Genomic DNA, 14,475 nt, shown 5'->3' with positions numbered 1-14,475 from the left:
CCTTTCATGGGGCTATTAGACTGCCCTTTCTTACTAGGTGCTTACTACTTCACTTTCCTAGAAAGTGCTATGACAAATCTGCTGTGCTTTCTAACCTCATTCATGGGGCCCTGTCCCCGACTTTTCTCCAGAGGGATGATATCCTCTGGGGTATAATGGCTTCTGGGGCCTAAGTTCTGCTCCCAGGCTCAATCAACCTAGCTAAACCAATAGGGAGTAGTGGCTTAACTGTAACCTGAGTACAAAGGCTTTGCCCAATAACAGTAAAGATGTGAAGAGGTAGGATTGTAATGCCATAGGGAGCTTAACCCTATGGGTCCCTACATAAATGTAAAAAATCTGTTTGTGTTTTTGAAAAAGGGATTTCAATGTAGGATTCTGCTAGAGAAGCTCTATTAACTGATGTGTTTTGAAAAAAAATATGTTTTTTCATGACTGTATTCCTTTAATGAACTTTAATACATTTGCAACCTGCATTCTACAAATAATCTTAGATTGGCAAAATGAGTTCTTCTGAAATTGCTGTTTTGGTTAAACAAGCCTACAGCTGCCTTCTATCAGTGACATTGAATGAGACTATATATTGGCAGCTGTTCCCTGGGGCTCCTCTTAATTGAATATTTGTACTAAGTGTTATGTTGTTTGATATCACAAGATCCAAAAGAGCACATTTTCTACTTGGAGCTTCTGCATCCAGAGATATGAACTGCTCCTGCTGCAAGTTGGAAAATAAGTCTTTCCTTTCCTTTGATGTGTTGGCAATTTCATAACCCCAATTAAGATCTTGATAATTAAATGCCCCATGAGTAAGATTTGGCCCAGTTGTGCAGTCTTTTTCTAAATGCTGAAAGAGCTGTGCCTCTTCCTCTTCATTAATTTGATATGGTCTGTAACAAACTCCTACAATTAGCTAACCAGTTTTCTTATGTACTGAGTAAATTACTATCATCTAATCACTCACAATGATTTCCTCTGTTTTCATTAACAGACATGGTAAAATTAGAATTAGATTTTCATTTATTATGGAAAATACTGTTTTAAGGTTAAATTCCCTTAAAGGAACAGTAACACCAAAAAATGAAAGCGCTTTAAAGTAATAAAAATATAATGCACTGTTGCCCTGCACTGGTAAAACTGGTGTGTTTGCTACAGTAACACTACTATAATTTATATAATAAGCTGCTGTGTAGCCATGGGGGCAGCCATTCAAGCTGGAAAAAAGGAGAAAAGGCACAGGTTACATAGCAGATAACAGATAAGCTCTGTAGAATACAATAGTGTTTTATCTGTTATCTGCTATGTGCCTGTGCCTTTTCTCCTTTGAATGGCTGCCTCCATGGCTACATAGCAGCTTATTTATATAAATTATAGTAGACTTTCTGAAGTAAACACACAACTTTTACCAGTGCAGGGCAGCAGCACATTATATTTTAGTTACTTTTATACACTTTCATTTTTTGGTGTTACTGTTCCTTTAATATTGTGGCTCCCTGTATAACGAAGAATGTATTGTCTTGAGATTGCTTTTTGTACATATAAAATGTGTAGAGGTGTAATTGTTATGTTATTTGTAGGTGTGTAACCTTGGACTCTGTGTTGGGGCCACCTAAAATGGGCCACTATACCATAAATTTATTGACCTATTTATAATTGGAGTAATTTGTTTTTTATGCAGGGTTATACTGCTGGCAATCCATTAGGTTGGGATTGGGTAGGAATCTTATAAAGATTACCCAGTCAAGAATATTAGTGGGGAGGTACTATTGTGAATGTGCCAGGCAACGACAATAGAGCTTATCTCAAGGGCCTTAAAAACTGCTTTTTGCATGGGTCATATTTAGTGATGAATGAACCTGTTCCATGTTGCTTCTCTGAAAATTTTGTGACATGCACAACTTTTTTTGACACAGCCACAATTTTTGATGTGACCGTGACTTATCCATGTCGAAATTTTGCACCTGTTTCTTAAAAAAATTTGCAGATGTCGAAATGCAAAATTGCTCTTCACTAGTCATATTGTCTAAACTCCTTGGCTAGTCAGAGCGGTAAAGAGGGATAGGGCACCTCTAAGAGGTGGGCCATATAAGTAATTTTGGACATCTCTACTATGAGTCTGCCTGTCAAACCACACCATGCACTGTGAAGGTGGTGTTGGTGTGGGCAATCTGCTATGGAGAGAACGGATCATTCAGTGTTTGAAATGCTTTCATAATATGTCCATGATTATAATAGCACCACAATAAACCCTAATGTTTTGATTAACTGCAAGGTCTATGCAGCTCTTTGTGAACATAGTAAAATCCTGAACGTTTTTAAGCGGTTTGTCAAATATATAGCCCTCTTTCATATTTGCCTAATAGAGATAGCCTGATATGTATGCTTGTTTTAGCCTTGCCTTAACAGTCAATGTCTTGCAGGCAGGCTAGCAGGAAGATCCTCCTCATTATTTTTTGGGCTAAATGAATCCAGAAAGGGCCTGTTATAATATCTAGCAAAAAATGTGAGATCTCTCCTTTCTCCTCTTTAAAAAACATTCGGCAAATATGCATAAGTAAAAATGCAGGACTCCTATTGTGAGTTCAGCCTGTAGGTGGGAATGCACATGTATGCCTAGACCCATCCTGAATGCTGCCCCTTTCCTCATAGTTAAACTTGAACACATTTGAAAACAATGCTTGTGTTTGTAGAATCTGGAACTCTCAGGTTCCACTAAGAATTTCATGAATTTTTTTCTTATGTTTTTTTGTGACAAACGTAGCTGCCATTGAAACTAAGAACATAAAGGCATGGGCTGTAATAGTACCTTAGTGAATATAGCTGAAAGCACATTGCAAACAACTTTTTTCCCTTAGCTAGATGAATAACTGTTCTGTACAGCATTCTGTCTATATTTGACTCATTATCAGCATTTAAAGGCAATTGAGGTAGCACAGTGGCTGAAATTATGTGTTCCAGCAGTGTCAACTGTATTACTAAAGCTTCATACAGAGCCACATAAAACTTAAGCCAGTGTGTACTTTTGAAATACATTTAGATGCATACAGGTTTAATAAGGACAAGTTAATCCTCCCACTTTAGATCTTTATCAAAGCTTTTATCTGGTTTTACAAGGAAGCCCTATCAGCCCAAATGAAAGGTAAAGAATTAATTTAATATTATCTTGAAAAATGTGCAGAGATTTAGTGCAATTCTAATTGTACTCTTTACAGCTATAAGCATAGCCTTAAGCTATAATTATACCTTTTAAAGCCAGGAAAACACAACTTGCTAATATCATGTATTTTTTATTAATGTACTTTTGTCCTGTGAATTTGTCCTAATAACATTATTTGAAGGGATGTATTAGTATGTTCTTTGTATAATAACTGTTTCAGTATGGCTGACCAGAGGACCAAAATATTGCTTTAAACCTGAGCTCGGTGTTAATTGTATTACTCTTTGCAGAGTGATCTCATCTCTGGGGGGCTGATAAATATCTGCACGGAAATTGGCTTTGCACATACATGTCAGATATGTAACACATTTTTACCCTGTGCTAGTGTGTATCACTGGGATTGTGCATACTGAATGCTTAAATTGTGTAATCTATTCAATTAGCCGACAGAAGGCACAATTTCCTGTTTTGATCAATGGCTAAAATTATACAACACTTTACAACAGGCCTGTTTGATAAAGACAAGGCTGTGTCCCTTCAGCTTGCTGTATTACTAAGTACAGGTGTGGGACCAAAATACTAAGTTTACCAAAAATAATTTAAACATTAAAGGAATACTGTCATGGGGAAACATGTTTTTCTTCCAAATGCATCAGTTAATAGAGCTTCTCCAGCAGAATCCTGCATTGAAATCCGTTTTTCAAAATCACAAAAACAGATTTTTTTATTTTTAATTTTGAAATTTCATATGGGGCTAGTCATATTCTTCATTTCCCAGGGTTCCACAACCATGTGACCTGTGCTCTGATAAACTTCATTTAAACTTTGCTGCTGAGCTGCAAGTTGGAATGATATCACCCCCCCTCCCCCACACACAGCAGCCAATCAGCAGAACAATGGGAAGGTAGCAAGATAGCAGTTCCCAGTAGATATCAGAATAGCACTCAATAGTAAGAAATCCAAGTCCGGCTTGGGACTCCTCCAGTTAAATGGGAGTAGGAGAAACAATAAATTACCTGAAAGCAGTTTTTAATGCGTTGGCTCTTTCTGAAAGCTCACAAGGCACAATGCACTGAGATGGCTGCCTACACACCAATATTGCAGCTAAAAAAATAAATTTGTTGGTTCAAGAATAAAATTCTATATGCTGGAGTGAATTATTTGCTATGTAAACAGTGTAATTTAAAAATAAAAAGTATGCCATAAAAATCATGGCAATATCCCAATAAACCATTAGGATTTTTTTTGGCGAACAATAAGAATTAATTATATCTTAGGATCAGGTTCAAGGTACTGTTTTTTATGAAAGGGAAAAAGAGAATCATTTTTAAAAATTATTTGATTTAATGGAGTCTGTGGGAGTTGTCCTTCCAGTAATTTAGAGCCTTCTTAATAACTTGGTTCCAGATAATGTATCCATACCTGTACTTAACAATTTTTATATGGCCAGTTGCATTTTAACTCAACTACATGCTGAATGAGGGGGCTGGGGATTAACAAACAAAGTAGTATTAATTTTGGTGAAGATAATAATATTTTATATTCTCAATAAATATAATAAATGCTGCTAGATTACAGTTGGTCTTTATATTGAGGCAATTGCAGTTGGTCTTTAGCTGGAGGCAGCTGAGCCTTTAAACCTCAAATTCTCCTTTTCAAGAAAGCCCAACTTGTAAATAACACATTCATTTAGATGTATTTATTAAAATACATTACAAAATAAAACTACATTTCCCCACCTTTTATATCATGTGGTTTCACCATTACACCAATACTAGTAAACATATTATAAAATACAAACTGGCACATTGAAGTCATTTAGTCTTGGATTATTATAATGTAAAACCATACATGCACACATTGCACAGGGCTTTACATCTGGATTTAACCTAGTACTACCACATAGCACAATAGCCTGATAATGTAAAACTCTTTAATCCTGATCAAACAAGAAGCTGAATTTCTTCACTACATGATAAGAGACAGCGAGAAGAGGTTTTCTTGGAATAACCTTCATTATTACATTTAACAAAATGTCCTGCACTTGAAATATTTTCAGCCCTCTACCTATCATAATACATAATGAACTGCGAGTGGTATTTGATGTATTGCTTCATACAGCATCCTGTTTCAATATATTATGTATATTAACTCCCCAAGGAGCTACAGAAGCACCAATATATCAGTCAGAAGTCAGAAAATAAATCAGCTTTACCAAAGGGTATTCATTGTACAGAGGGGGCAGGCTTTAATGGTGCCAAGTATCTCACATAGTGCAACATGTTGCAAAGAAACAACACATACCACAATGGAAAAAAACTATATGTTGCCCTGTGCTGATCTGAATGGACCATTAAAGCCTGCTCTACCGCTCTCTATATATTTGGGTTAAATCATCTTGCAACAATAAGGAACTGACCAATAATTTTAATAAAGCTGACTCAATATTGGGTTTCCAGTAGCTAATTAATATAATCCAGAATCCAGCAAGAAGATAAGAAAGAAGAATGGCACCAAAACAAGCATAATTCTGCCGAATTGCAATAAAAAGACATTTTTCTGTTTTTATAAACTGATTGATGGCGTATCAAATCCTTGACCTTTCCCCCAACGGCTACTTGACATATGATATTTTGCAAGAACATATCTGCTTTTCCTTTTACACAACTCCTTACTCCGTAAGATAAAATGTGTCCTTAGAAACTCTCTGTCTTTATTGCACTTTAGGGGCATGTCTTGTGATTGTCCTTAAATGTCCAAGACCACAATAACATAAAATAAAAATCTTGCCTGACATATAAGGCAAGTAAATGCTTATTGGTAAACAAATCTCTATTTTTCCTAATTAAGGCAAGTGTCTTGCATGCATCTGTGTCCTGGTGTAACCATTAAGGACATCAGTTAGCCTGAAGTACTTTAAAGGAACAGTAACACCAAAAAATGAAAGTGTATAAAAGTAATTACTATATAATGTAATGCTGCCCTTTGTAGAATACAATGGGGTTTTATCTGTTATCTGCTAAGTAACCTGTGCCTTTTCTCCTGTAAATGGCTGCCCCCGTGGCTACACAGAAGCTTTCTTTATATAAACTATAGTAGTTTTTCTAAGGAAAACACACCAGTTGTACCAGTACAGGGCAGCATTACATTATATATAATTACTTTTATACACTTTCATTTTTTGGTGTTACTGTCCCTTTAAAGGATATGTCTTTTATTAGGCAAAAGATTATATTTTGGGTTGACTAGTCCTTTACTCCACACCCAGCCTCTTTCCCTTCACATTTTTATGAAAACAACCAATTATTTAATTTTAAATTGTCCTAAGCCAAGGATAATAATTCCACGTTATAATATATGCCACGTTATAATTCTATTTTTACATTTTCATTTCTTCAAGGACAATGAAAGTCTTATTTACTGGCAGGGGGTGCCAAATTTTAGGCACCCCCCAGTGCATTTGCTTTGAACCCTTCCTGGGAACCCTTGGCCATCCAAGGTGCATGTTCAGTTGATAAAAATGAAAACTTGTACATTACAAGGTACTGTTTTATTTTTACAGAGAATTATGGAATCATTCAAAAAAATTTAATTATTTGATTAAAATAGATTCTATGGAAGATGACCTTTCTGGATAATGGGTTCCCAGATAAGAGATCCCATACTGCATTAGGCACAGAGCAACAGCATTTTGAGATGTTTACTGGGATGCTGCACTTCAATAAAGTTCTACTGGAAAAGTCTAATCCATGAGAAGATTGGAGGAATGTTCCATGAGATGTGTGCTACTATATCCTTGTGCCCTGCAACCTAGGTTTATAAAGGAGCCATGGTCAACTACCTACTCCAGCTTCTGTTAGACTACCCCTGTCAAGTTGAAAGGGTAATTATCTGGGATTTTTAGGGTACAAGTTTCCTTATCATATTCTTCTTGTGTGAAACCTTTTTACATTTAGCTGCCTCAGTTTCAGGGAAAATAAATAAACAGACCCTCAACTGTTAGGGGCCTAGGAGTGTAGATGACCCATGAGCCATCAGTTTGCATTTGCAATATAATTCAACTTATAATTTAGGGTGCACTAAAATGATTTTACTACAGAGCCTAGTAAGTTCTAGTTATGCCCAGACTTTGGTTCAGGGTACACCTACAGATGTGTATGATATATACTGAGCCCCCCCCCCCCCCAGCTGTACACTGTTCATGATTTATGGCTCTGAGCACAGTGCAGGTGCAAGGTGCATTTTTGTGTAGCTTGACCAGTTATTTGTCTATAACTGGCTAATAAAATGCCTCTTTAACTCTTTTTTGTTGTTTTTATTTGCCAAACAAGATTGCAGTATCCTGTGCTTGGTGAGACAATTGTAAATATATTTTTAGGAGAAGTTCATGTATTATGTATGTATCTGTGAAATATTTCAGCATACAGGTTTTAATAAATGCCAATTAATATTTCAACATAAAGACCCATTTAAATAGCATGTAGTAATGTATAACTTTGTGTTTAACTTTGCTGTAATCATAAATAAAAGAATATTCTGTGTTGGCATGTATTCTGTTTGTACATTACATATTCTTGCTTTTATCATATTCTGCAGAACTTGTTTGGAGAGGAACAGCTTGAAACATGCTCATTATTTGATTGTTTCTATGAGAGTGTGCAAATAAAGCAGGTAAATCTGTTGAACCCCTGTGGCTGTTCTTACCTCCAGTGAAAGATCTGAACAATGATGAGAGAGATGGAATGTAAATGGTTGGTAGTGTCTGCAGTGGAATACGGGCCATCTGCATTGTATGAATATTGCAAGTTTAAGCTTCAGGTTTCCTCATTACTATGCTGCAAACCCATTTCACACACAAGTAAAGCCCAACTGCTGACTCAACTTTTTTTTTTTTGTAGATTAACTCATTGACTGCCAAGAGCATCCAGTCTGTTTCCCTAAAAAGACAAGATGAAGAAATTACAGAACACTTTTTGAATACTAAAAAACAAGGCAGCTAAGCTTCTGTTTCTATAACAGACAATAAGGATTCTTTCCAGATCTCACTTTTTAGCTGGCCTCCATGCTCCATATACAGTATATATACTTTGTGTGTAAGTGTAAACGTATTAAAGTAGTACTGACAATGACATCACATTACATTTGATTGATCTCTAACTAGATTAATTTATAAATAGGGGATTTAATATACATTTTCTTAACCACTGAATAGTAGATCTAAGCAATAGCAGAGATTATTTGGTCTTTCCTGTAGAAATGCCAGCCGCAGTCTTAATGTCCCAGGGCTGTCCGTTTATTTCAAGGATTTAAATGTATTTTCAAAGGTAGGACCAAAAAATACACCTTAAGAAGTCTTAACAGAGTATGAACAGACAGGGGAAGGCACAGGAGCCTCCTCTAACTGTCCTCTAACTTGAGCACTATCCAAATGCGTGTGTTAGGGGTCGCTGGGCCATAACAGCTTCATGATCTGATGCACCTGAAATCATGTTGCTCTTCTAATGAATTCCAGTTCTCATTGAAGTCTAATGACTGTATTTTTGGAATGGTCCAGCTATGAAACATAGTGCTAGCCTCAGCACAATTGGTCCTGGGGATGGCACTTTGTGCAGCAGTCAGAATTTCCAAAGTCTGTTCCTCAGTGCTCATTCAAAGAACACTTCCGTCCAGAGTCTCGCTGCATTGTGTACCTCATGCCAGATAAAAAAGAATCCAATGGGAGGTGCAGATTGCTGCGTCTGCAGACACAAGGCAAACCTGTCCTTAGGCCATAGCTGGACTCCTAAGATTTTCATTTAATTAAATATTTAATTGGGGAAAGCTGATTTTCACTACAAATAAATAAATGTATGTGTTAGGCCTGATCCTTATGGCCAACAGTAGGCAAAAGTAGTAACTTTTTATTGTTTTATGCCAAGGATTCTGGATACAAAGGAAACGTTTTAAAAGAAGGAAAGGGGGTCAATTATCCTTTATCTGAAAGGGTCATTTACATATACAGGCATCGGACCCCTTATCTGGAAATCACAGACTTCTACACCATCTTCTGGGTGCCAAAGCAGAATTCCTGTCATTTACTCTATACAGCTTTCCTGGTCTCCAAGCTTCTGTCCACCAGCTGGGACTAACTGGAGGCTACAGGGGCCTGGAGGAGCTGACCAAAGAGTGTTGTGTCTACTAGTGTCAGAATGTTATTTATTTATGTATATTAACGGTTATTTTACCATATATGGAAGTATGATAAAAGAAAAGGCATATATCATTCATAGCCCGTCAAACACCCATGAATTGAGATTTCCACAAGATTTCCAAGATTTTAGAGTTGACAGAAGAATAAGCAGATGTTTACCCTACTTGATTATATGGGGGACATTTTGGGTGTTCATTACTCAGATTTAGACAAAATAAATTCAGCTCACTTGTCATAATATGTTAAAATAGTTTGCTAGAAGGAGGAGGTCTCAGTAAATGTCAGGAGATCCACTTTTTTTGCTTACAAGATGGATTCGCAAATATTTTTCTAGAATAATATAAATAATTTAAAGAATCCATGACATTTATGGTACATCAAGCTCAAATTAATTGGAATGATCATATTTCTAGATCAGATCTACCAAGACACTATGTAAACAAATGTAAATTTAATATTTAAGTTTTTATCTGATTTTCTCAAAAATTTGAATTCATGGAAAATTTGCTCTGTGACCTCAAATGGGCGGAGACTGCACGGAATGCAGGTAAATATGACATCATAAAATGGACAAATCTTGAACCTTCCAGCTCAATCAATTTTTTTTTTCATATATAATTTTTTTAATTAACCTTAAGGGCTCTGGTACAGGTCGCGGGCGACTCGGGGAGATTAGTCGCCCGCGAGCAGGGAGTTTTGCCGCGGGCGACTAATCTCCCCGTGTACCAGAGCCCTAAATAAGATTTACCTGTGCAACAACTTGAGGAAGATTTGAGGAAAATGGAAGATAGCATATTGATTAGCATCCTCAAGATTATTTTATATCATACACATCAAATTATACACATGAAAAGATAAACATTTTTTATGGTTATTACTTATTATTTTTCAAAAACATTTGTGGGGTTTTTTTTATATGGCAATGTATTTATATTGTGACGTTTAAGTAAATGAGTGCATATAACCCCCTACCTTCTACTCCTTTACAAATTTTAAAACTATTTTTTCAACTTAAATGACTTAATTACAGTGTTCCCCCAAAATACCAGATGTCCCTTATCATAAATTTTATTTTTTTCACTTAAAATACTTTTTTTGTCCTGTGAAACAGAGTTTCTTCACCCTAAATTAGGTGAAAGGATCATCATTCTGAAGCAAGTAAAAGATCACAGAATGCATGATATGAACTGTTTTTTCCTAATCATTGTGTCTCGGTTTGGCAGTGTCACAACACAATCAGAAGAAACCATTGGTTGGCCAGCCTCGCATCACTCCACATGACTAAAGGCTAGCTTTTATAAAGGCTTGACACTATTTGTCTTTCTCAGAACTGGGGCATTCCACTTGGAATATCAGGTATCTCCAGCTAGAGAGGTTGAATCAAATGATTGCCGTGTAGGTGTAGGATTAAGCCAATGTACAAGGGAGACAGGAGTTTTCCAAAATCAGGGTTGAGGTTATTTATTTAATGGTTAATTTTTAACATGGAATTCATGTCTCACAATGTCCTGACCGATGTATATCTCTCTCTCTGTACGTAGATGCCTGGCCTCGGTTCTCAGCCTTCGTCATTATGGGAAGAATGCAGCTTTTGCCACTTTTACTGATTCTACTTCTCACTGAGCAGACATTGACTCAGAAAGGGAAACAGAAATGTAAGTAAAGTTCTACTTATGATCTGGGGAGTTTCCCAACAATGACTACAAGTCCTAGTAGGGCGGGCTACCTGGCTGTGACACCTCGTTCCAGACTTGAATTAAAGGTGAACCATTTCATGACCTTTTACCTTCTGGTGTATTGCATCAAGTTGATTTTATTCACAGGAATTGTTGACCTTTTTCAGTGTACCAACATTTCTGGGAATCTAACCCACATTTCTGGCATTTGTAATCAATGGCATTCCTATCTAACACTTTATTGTTATAGATTTTCTTTATGAAATGGTTTTTGATACAAGAGTGACAGTTTTTTAAGGGTTATCATTTTTAAAATGATAAATACTTCGTAATCAGGAATGAATTAAAACGTACAGTACATTATTAAATGGAGATCAATGAATATATAATAGAACATGTTTTAATTGTGTTCAAATTACATTATCTGTCTGCTATATACATACATTGGTAATAATTATGCATCACTTTAAATGATGTGCATTTAGGGCATACTACTAATGCCATATACAATGATGCTTTTATTAAAGTGACTGATTGCTGAGTAAGACCATGCTGAGAGACATGCATCTTCTGACAAGGGATAAAAGGTATAAATAAAGGTCAAAGGATATTTATTTGAAATGTATAGGTTGTGGAGCTGCACAGGTTCCATTACAACCCTATAATATGCCTTATTTACTAAAATGAATACAAGGACAACCAGACAACCAAATACGTGGTGTTGTTTAACAAAAGCTAGCCACCCCGGTTAGTCTATTACCATTACAAATTACATTTATGATGAGCATAGTCTTGATGGTACCAAGACATCTATACTGCATGCCACTACTGTTTGCTGTTGAATGACATTTTATGGCTTCTTCTTAGGGAAAACTAGGATTTGCAGTATGACAATTTGCACTTTACTGTAATAGAATATTTTTTCCAGGATCTAGATTTTTTTTTATATCAAAAATTGTTTCATTGATGCTTGAATTGTAAAAATATGTGCTCAAGTATCTTTACAAAAAGTGCCTATAGTTTTGTTACTACAAAGTACTGTGTGGGTTCTGTCATGAATTTTATGATATACTTTTTATTTCTAAATTACACTGTTGATTATTTCTGATAAAATTGCCTTTATTGCAAGGTAGGGCATGTGAGGCCTGAAATCCTGCTGTGCGATCCACTACTTAACTTGTAATAATGGCAGTGCTGTTCATTTCTACATATATTTGTGAATAATGTACTCCATTTCAGTTGATCATCACACCTGTATAAGGTGAGAACACTACACAAAACCACTCCTTAATCTGTTAAAGCTATTTTTCACTAGATTAGACAACAAGTCAGAATGACTAAACATGAGTATAACCAATAAGGAACACCCAATGTTTTAATCAACCAGTGAAATCTAGGAAATAAACCAAAGCATTTCAAAACACCTGGCACCTCTAGTTAGATGTAAATGTACTGTAGGTGGTCTGATGGGGAACTAAAGGGTGGGTTATACTGGATCATGAAACTTAAACAACAACTCCTTGATGTGTCCCTACTAATACAGAAAGTATCATTTTAACACTTTGCAATCATTAATACAATTGAGATACCATACAGCAGAAAAAGAAAAATAACTTCTGTTGGGGGGGTTAATAAGCAATAACTTATTTTAACTCTCCCTGCCCTACCCTACCTGTGTGTGCCATACTCTCCCTGCCCTACCCTACCTGGGTGTTCTATACGCTGCCTGTGCATACCACAGGCCCTATGCTGCCTGTGTGTGCCATACTCTGCCTGCCCTATGCTGCCTGTGTGTGCCATACCATGCCTGCCCTATGCTGCCTGTGTGTGCCATACTCTGCCTGCCCTATGCTGCCTGTGTGTGCCATACCCTGCCTGCCCTATGCTGCCTGTGTGTGCCATACTCTGCCTGCTCTATTCTGCCTGTGCGTGCCATACTCTGCCTGCCCTATACTGTCTGTGTGTGACATACTCTGCCTGTCCTACCCTGCCTGTGTGTGCCATACTCTGCCTGCCCTATGCAGACTGTGTGTGCCATGAGGTCCCTAAGGTGTGTAATTATATGATGGGGGTTGCTGTGCTATCCACAGGGGAGGAGGAGGCAAATGGATTTAAGAGTGTCTTAATATGACATAATATAATTCCTTCACATATGAATGATGGGTAATATCCCTACAGTGAGCACTAACTATTTGGGCTTTTGCTACGCTACCACCATTAATGTGGGTATGGTCTTTTCTACCATGTAGGCCAGAAAAATTCCAGCCCTCGGTACCACAGAAGTTGGACAGCACTGACCTAAGGCATACAGTTAGCAAAATAAAAAAACAATATTAGTCTGGCTTCAACACAAAGTAAAACAAAAAATACCACCAAATTAATAAATATGAGCAAATTAGCACAAGGTCTGTCACCCCCACAAACTGGGTCAGATGGGTAGTTGGTGGCATTTGTAAATTAATGACATCCGGGGAGCCACAGCTGTAGAGTTTGTACTGCCCAATAAAATGATCTTTATGTTGATTTGCAATGTGTATCTCTTCTCAGCAGTAGCATGCGCCTAAACCCTGTTATGGCACATTCATTTGTAGGATGTCTCAGCTGGACACAACACACATCTAACATTCAGAACAGTGTTTGAATCTACAGAGAATAATGGCCAGGTATAAACAGTAAAAAGCAAAGTTAAAATAAAATCCCCTTACTTTCAGATGCTCTTCCTATGCCCTTTCCATAATTGTCTTATTGTGTATGTTCAATTCCCAAAGGCTTCATGATTTGAAAAGTACTTTTTGATCTTGTTATTACATGTTACGCTTCTAAAAAAACCCTTTTCATAAGAGACCACTGCAGATCGATATTTCAGAAGCCTGATTTGCAGACAATGAAAGATCCTTTGGAAAATAAAATACTCTGGAGAGCATCGTGTAGAAAGCATTGTTGCAATCTACTTTGAGTGACTTCAGCATATCAGTGAACACTGCCTTAGTGCACAGCAAGATGGCTCACAATACAAAAATCAATAGTGCTATTTCATATGTGGAAATACAATGCGAATGGAGAGGAGAAATTGCAGGCCATTTGGCTAGCCTTTTCCTATCCACTTCATAAACTGTAGCACTGCCTGTGCTTTGTATGCTAGATAGCACACTGCATGTAATTCACTTTCAGTATCCCTACCTGTGATAGAGGAATAATCCCACTCTACTGCTTAATGGGATTTTTTACATCTCCTTCCAAGAAAAGGGTTTTTAATAATTTATTTCTTGGGACTCTTTTGCCTACTACTACTTTTAACTACTACATTACTACATTACACAAATACATCACTGTTAAAGTTTACTTATATCTGAATATAAAGGTACTTTTCCATGTTTTGTTGCTATGCCTAGTACAGTTGGCAAGATTACACTTGATGTTTTCTTCTTTGGTGGAAAAAGCCAGTAGAAAAAAAC

At 36.8% G+C, this 14,475-nt stretch overlaps 1 protein-coding gene across 3 annotated transcripts in view; it reads left to right on the top strand.

Annotated features, from left to right (window-relative positions):
- The first annotated feature begins 10,589 nt into the window (after positions 1-10,589).
- Positions 10,590-14,475, top strand: part of lipc (lipase, hepatic type) — a 70,134-nt gene continuing 66,248 nt past the window's right edge. The window contains exons 1-2 of one of the 3 annotated variants that reach the window (XM_012970028.3): positions 10,590-10,700; positions 10,886-10,999. In XM_012970028.3, coding sequence (XP_012825482.1) covers positions 10,918-10,999 — 82 coding nt within the window. In that variant the 5' untranslated portion in view covers positions 10,590-10,700; positions 10,886-10,917. 3 annotated transcript variants of the gene reach the window in all.

The sequence above is a fragment of the Xenopus tropicalis genome, chromosome 3 (genome assembly GCF_000004195.4).
Source record: "Xenopus tropicalis strain Nigerian chromosome 3, UCB_Xtro_10.0, whole genome shotgun sequence".
Taxonomy (NCBI): domain Eukaryota; kingdom Metazoa; phylum Chordata; class Amphibia; order Anura; family Pipidae; genus Xenopus; species Xenopus tropicalis.
Note: the sequence above shows the minus strand (reverse complement) of the source record. Positions and strands in the feature narration are given on the sequence as shown.